Source organism: Anastrepha obliqua, chromosome 4 (assembly GCF_027943255.1).
Source record: "Anastrepha obliqua isolate idAnaObli1 chromosome 4, idAnaObli1_1.0, whole genome shotgun sequence".
In the NCBI taxonomy this organism is placed as follows: Eukaryota; Metazoa; Arthropoda; class Insecta; order Diptera; family Tephritidae; genus Anastrepha; species Anastrepha obliqua.
Window position 1 is genome coordinate 49,133,757 of NC_072895.1, and position 6,043 is coordinate 49,139,799.

The 6,043-nt window shown below is 35.5% G+C and overlaps 1 protein-coding gene across 1 annotated transcript; it reads right to left on the reverse strand.

The window, feature by feature from the left end:
* Positions 1–1,225: 1,225 nt before the first annotated feature.
* Positions 1,226–3,373, reverse strand: LOC129246181 (putative uncharacterized protein ENSP00000383309). The gene is made up of 3 exons (XM_054884766.1): positions 3,183–3,373; positions 2,736–3,107; positions 1,226–2,666 (listed from the first exon to the last, which is right to left on the reverse strand). The coding sequence occupies exons 1-3, from the start codon at positions 3,228–3,230 to the stop codon at positions 1,263–1,265; spliced, it is 1,824 nt and encodes a 607-aa protein (XP_054740741.1). The 5' UTR covers positions 3,231–3,373; the 3' UTR covers positions 1,226–1,262.
* Positions 3,374–6,043: the final 2,670 nt, after the last annotated feature.

The window sequence follows — 6,043 nt, forward strand, 5'->3', positions numbered from 1 at the left end:
TATACTGATGGTCAAACACACGTCAAACTATCGAGAATCTCCTTAAATGTTCGTTATCCTACATTGGGTTCAATACATAATACTTGACTGAAATGAGTTATGACATGCTTGAACAAATCTTAGGTATGTATTTAATTGACAATGTAGGCAATAACAAAGCGGTTGGTCAGTGTACTTTTTACAATGGAAAGAACTGATAAAATTATTTGTCTGTGTGATATTATTTGTAAAGATTCAAGTTTGACTAAGCGTGATATATCTGACACCATTCGTTCGGATTAACGAGTACTTTACATTTTACATAAAGAAATACATATAGAAAAGCTAGAAGAATTGTTCATGGATATAAATGATCAGAAATTGGTCCTATATTCGCTTTTGAAATAGACGCATAATAAAATCCTTCAGCACAGAATCTCCCTAAAATGTATGTGAGCACCACAAAATAGAGCCGCCAGAGAATTATCTTAGAGCAGAAAATGTTTAAGAGCACTCAGCTGCAAACGCTCACGGCAACACCCGACACTCTATTTCTTACTCAAATGGTGTGAGAATTCTCTCGAGCCCATCTTTCGCGTACCTTAAACTTATGAAGAGACTCAAAAAGGATGCTCAAAATGTTAGATACCCCAACCCTTTTTGATATTTGCTTCTTTTTGAAGCATGCAATTTCTACCATAAACTCTTTAACGTTTTGAACAATGTGTGAGGATGCCACCCCAAACAGCCAGCCTATGCGTTACTTGTGAACAAGCGATTCTCTACTTAACTTAAATAGACTATGACACTAATAAATTAATTTTTTTTCCTAGGCAAGAGTCCCGGTAAATACATCACATTTTTTCCACCAACATCTGTGGTGCTTCTGGTGTTTCACGGCATGAAACGTAATTCTTCTCATAAAAGGAAATCAAATTGGTTTTGCTGAAACTTAATAATTATATTTATGTAATTGAGTCTGAGTAGCGTTCAGAAAAAAAAATGTCCAACCCCTTCTAAGCCTCGACTTTCAGCAAACTTTTGACCCTCTCCTTATAGTGTAAGCTAACTTACATTAATTTCAGTTTCTTTTTAGTCAATTTATAACAATTATTAAAATATGTAGTTTTTTCTAAAACAAGCCAAATAATGTTTATGACGTAATGAAACCACAGACAATTTTTTATGTTTTTCGGTTATGTAGCTTTATGAGAAATAATTATTGAAATTAAAATCCACTTATATAATGCATTGGCTTTAATATACATACATATATACAAATATTAACAGAATAAACGCCAAAGCTTTTGCCACCAATGCGTACTCTCGCTAACGGAACTGCTTTCGGCAGTATTCGGAACTTCTGCATCCTCTGTTGTATTTAATGATGCTCGTATCTGAGTAGCGTTTAAATTGCCAGATGAGTTGGACTGTAGTGGATTCCACGTTGAGTTTATTGAAGTGTTAAATTGTGGAGAAGCCCACTCGGTGTCCAACTGAGGAGGGTCCCTAGTTGAGTCTCCTTCTAGAAGAGCCAATATGCTACTCCATTGAGGTGCATCCAATGTGCCATTCGATTGAGGAGGGGCCCAGGAGCTATTCGATTGAGGTGGATTCCATGTTCTATTCCATTGAAGTGGGTTCCAAGTAGTGTTCCATTGTGGAGGATCCCATGTGCTATTTGATTGTGGTGGATCCCATGTGCTATTCCATTGAGGTGGATTCCAAGTGGTGCCCCATTGAGGAGGAGCCCATGTGCTATTCGCTTGAGGTGGATCCCATGTGCTATTCCAATGAGGGGGATTCCAAGTAGTGTTCGATTGAGGAGGAGCCCATGTGCTATTTGCTTGAGGTGGATCCCATGTGCTATTCGCTTGAGGTGGATTCCAAGTAGTGTTCCATTGAGGAGGAGCCCATGTGCTATTCCATTGAGGTGGATCCCATGTGCTATTCCATTGAGGTGGATTCCAAGTGGTGTTCCATTGAGGAGGAGCCCATGTGCTATTCGCTTGAGGTGGATCCCATGTGCTATTCCATTGAGGTGGATTCCAAGTGGTGTTCCATTGAGGAGGAGCCCATGTGCTATTCGCTTGAGGTGGATCCCATGTGCTATTCCATTGAGGTGGATTCCAAGTAGTGTTCCAGTGAGGAGGAGCCCACGTGCTATTCGCTTGAGGTGGATCCCATGTGCTATTCCATTGAGGTGGATTCCAAGTGGTGTTCCATTGAGGAGGAGCCCATGTGATATTCGATTGAGGTGGTGTTTTAGTAGTGTTCCATTGAGGAGGAGCCCACGTGCTATTCCATTGAGGTGGATTCCAAGTCCAAGTGGTGTTCCATTGAGGAGGAGCCCATGTGCTATTCGATTGAGGTGGCGCTTTGGTAGTATTCCATTGAGGTGGATTCCAAGTAGCGTTCCATAGAGGAGGAGTCCATGTGCTATTCAAATGAGGCAGATACCTAGTAGAGTTCCATTGTGGAGGAGCCAACGTAGTATTATACTTAGGTGGGGTGGGTATAGTAGAGTTCTTGCAAACATTTTTCGAGTATAAAATACATCTTTCATATTTATCAGTAGCCTTCCCCAGATGTCGTACAAATCGATCTAATTCAAAATATACACAGCGTTCGTCGATTTCTTGCGCCTCAGTTGGGATGTAGTTCAGTTCTCTAAATATCCTGGTAATCTAGAAATATATGCAACCATAAAAATTTTGTTCAAACTCATCTCTATGCATGCGTCTGCATTCACTTACTACACTAGAATAGCACCGGAATTTTAAGTCCATTATAAATTCTGAGGAACACTGCTGAATGCCTTGTAAAAATTGCGGCTGCAAAGTTAATACGCCAAACATCTTCATATAGATTTCGAGCAGAAAATTGTTAACGCGTAAACATTGTCGCACTTTATTGCCACCAACCACGGTGGCGATATCCAGTCGCGCGGTGTATATATCCAGGCACACTTCTGTACTAATGTCATCTGGTATGATGTTGCTAACCGAAATTGTTTTTTCATTGTTAGGATTGAAAATGGCTTCAAAAAATGCTGCAGCGTTTCTATTCAACACTTGGTCGCCCTTGCGGATCGTCAGTTCATTATTCAGCGGTAGTTGGGCGAAAACCTTGAGGAAAAATAAATTAACAATTATTGTTGAGGAGCCTACATCCATGGAATTTTTTTCCTTTGGAGCACTTACACCTTGAAGCAGGAAGCAAGCTGCAAAAACTTTCCACACAAAGCTCATCGTTCGTACTGTGATTGCTTTGTTTCAGAACTATATTTTTATTTGATTTAGCTATCAAATTTCTAATATATTTATCAAAATATTTCTTATATTTAGTTTGCATTTTTTATTTTATTTTTATCATTGATAGCAGCTGCATAATGTGATTAATGAAGTAATTCCAAATTATACAGATTATTACCTGTGAAGAGCACTTTTATGATAGTTGGAATTATATCAATAAAGAGTATGAGTAATATTGTTTCGCTGGAAGTGCCTAAACAAACAACATGGTAAAGGGTGGTTCAAAAAAAATATCAATTGAGTACAAAAACTTCCATTATTTATTTTATACGATTTCTCATGAGCAGTTAATTTCATTGGCTTAACATTGGAAAATTCGGTGAGTTAAATTTTCAAATTAGGCACCTAAATAAAAAAATTTCAACTACTTTTTTGCAATTATTTCTACATGAAGTTGCTCGTGTAAGCAATTACGATCATTTTGAACCCAGAATTATTAAAATCGGTTCATTTTTGACTAAGTTATGGGCATTTAAAAAAAATTTTTTCTTATATAATTAAAAAAAATCGAGTTTGAGCCGAAAAACAAAAATTGCCGATAACTCTTGAAAAAAATTTTTTTCGGGCGAACAAAAAAATACGTGTCTCATTATTTTGACCAGAGAGCAACATATTTGAGTTACATCGAAATCGAAGAACATGACCCGAATAGCCCGGTTGAATTGAAATGGAAAGCATCAATATTATATTTAATCGCACTCTAAAGGAATACAGTGATAGCTTCCATCCGCCAAACGCTATCGCTCTCTTAGTCAATTTTACACGTTCATCTAATTTGTTGGCATAATAACATAATATTTGTATTCATTTTATTGTTGTACTGTTCATTTTCATTGTACTATTCACAGTGAATTTCCCCTACAACGCCATTCTCTTTCTTACTCTCGCGGTTGCTGCAGTCTTGTAATATATAATGCGTGCATTTGTATATATAAAAGTGAGGTATATATGTATGTATAGCATAAATTTGCTCTTCAGCTTCTTTGATAAATTGATAATATGTACAAGTATTTCGAGTTGCAAATAAATGATTAATCTAAATATTTTTGCTCGATTTTTACTTATTTTAGTTATATTTTATGTATATATAATAAAATTTTCTATAGTTCTTGGCAATTTTATAGTTTCTTTCTAGTTGAATTTTGTTTTAATATTAATTGTCGCCTATTGTGACTTATACTTACCATGTATTCACATTAGGGCGGGTTAAATTTTTGATTCTACTTTGTTTCGGCGACTGAATTATTATACTGGGGATTCTGAACAAAAAAGCTCATGGAAGCATTTCGAGCCGCCTCATTTCTAATTCCGCAATCAATTTTTTTTATGCATTTTTTTTAAGTTTTGGTTTCGGGTACAAGAAATTAAATTTTGATCCATATTTAGATCCACATATCCCTAAAGGGTAAATCATCAGCTACAACCTGTAGTTCTTATCATTAATCCAATTATGGTACTAACGTGCAAGTTGAAATCCGTGAGGTAATTGATTTCGATTTTTCCAATGCATCAGATACAAGGTTACCTAGGGTCATTATTATTTATATTAAGGGGTTATATACCTTGTGGTCCGGTGAAATTAGCGAAAGTTGGGTTTTTTTTAAAGATATGTAGCAATAATTTTATTGTATAAAAGTTTTTATTATTGGATATTACAATGTTTAAAGAAAAAAAAGGCTTTGTTTGTGTAAAAATATTTAAAAATGGCGGAGTTATGGCGTTTTCCCCCAAGACCCTTTTTTTGGAAGAGGCTTGCGGTGGACGCGATTCAAGTCCACCAAGTCAACTGAAATCAAAAAATCGAAAAGATTTCATTAGTATAGGGTTATATCTTCTTAGTGAACGATCAATATATTAAATATTTTGATTTTTGTGAAAATAGGAACATGTTTTTAAAAAACTCCACTTCTACAGTCCTAAAATAGGCATTAAAAAATTCATATCTGCAAAATAAAAATTTATACATAAAAAGTTGATCATTCACTAAGAGGCGACATCAATTACGAACAATTTAAAAAAAAAATTATAAAAATCGGTTGAATACTTTTTTTGCAATCGCGTCCACCGCAAAAGCATTTTTGGAAAAACACGTTTTTGAGATAATCGCGTTTAAAGTTTCAAGCGCCGCATGAGGCCGTACGCTCAGGACGTGACGACGCACAATTTAAAACGCTGTAACTTTCGATCTATTGCTCAGATCTCTATGAAATTTTTGGAAAATGTTCTCAAGGGATTGTACTTTACGATAAAGAAATAAAATTTATTTTGATTTTTTTGAAAAACACAAGGTATATAACCCCTTAAGTAATTTCTGATTAAATAGGTTATACATATGAGTAAAATTATTTATACATTTTTTTTTTATTGTTTGCTTGTACTTTTTGTTTACTTAGTTCAACAGTTAATTATTTTTTGTTATCAGTTATTATAAATTATCCATATAATTTTAACCAAGCACAGAGGATTTTTCAAAAGCTATTTCCAACCTCCAACTTCGAGTGCCACACTCTGTACTAGAAACCCAATAAACACCCAATACTACTCTTCGTTTATGTTATTTAACAAACCCAGTTTTTATCACTTCTTTTCTTTCAAAAATAGTTCAAAATGCCATGCTCAGGTAGGTAGGTAAGTAAAATGGCAAGAGTGCCAAAGGCACACTTCAAGTAGCACTTACGTGCCATTTTGATACCATAATGTGGACCATTACCTGCGCAAAGAAAAGTTATGGGAAGAGAAAACCTTCTACA

What these genes read in the sequence shown, in the direction of transcription:
- LOC129246181 (XM_054884766.1), bottom strand. Translation starts at nt 3,230, where the DNA reads ATGAGCTTTGTGTGGAAAGTTTTTGCAGCTTGCTTCCTGCTTCAAGGT. An exon ending in CTTGCTTCCTGCTTCAAGGT is followed by an intron (nt 3,108 to 3,182) that starts GTAAGTGCTCCA and finishes TTTTTCCTCAAG; the next exon opens with GTTTTCGCCCAACTACCGCT. An exon ending in TCCGGTGCTATTCTAGTGTA is followed by an intron (nt 2,667 to 2,735) that starts GTAAGTGAATGC and finishes ATATATTTCTAG; the next exon opens with ATTACCAGGATATTTAGAGA.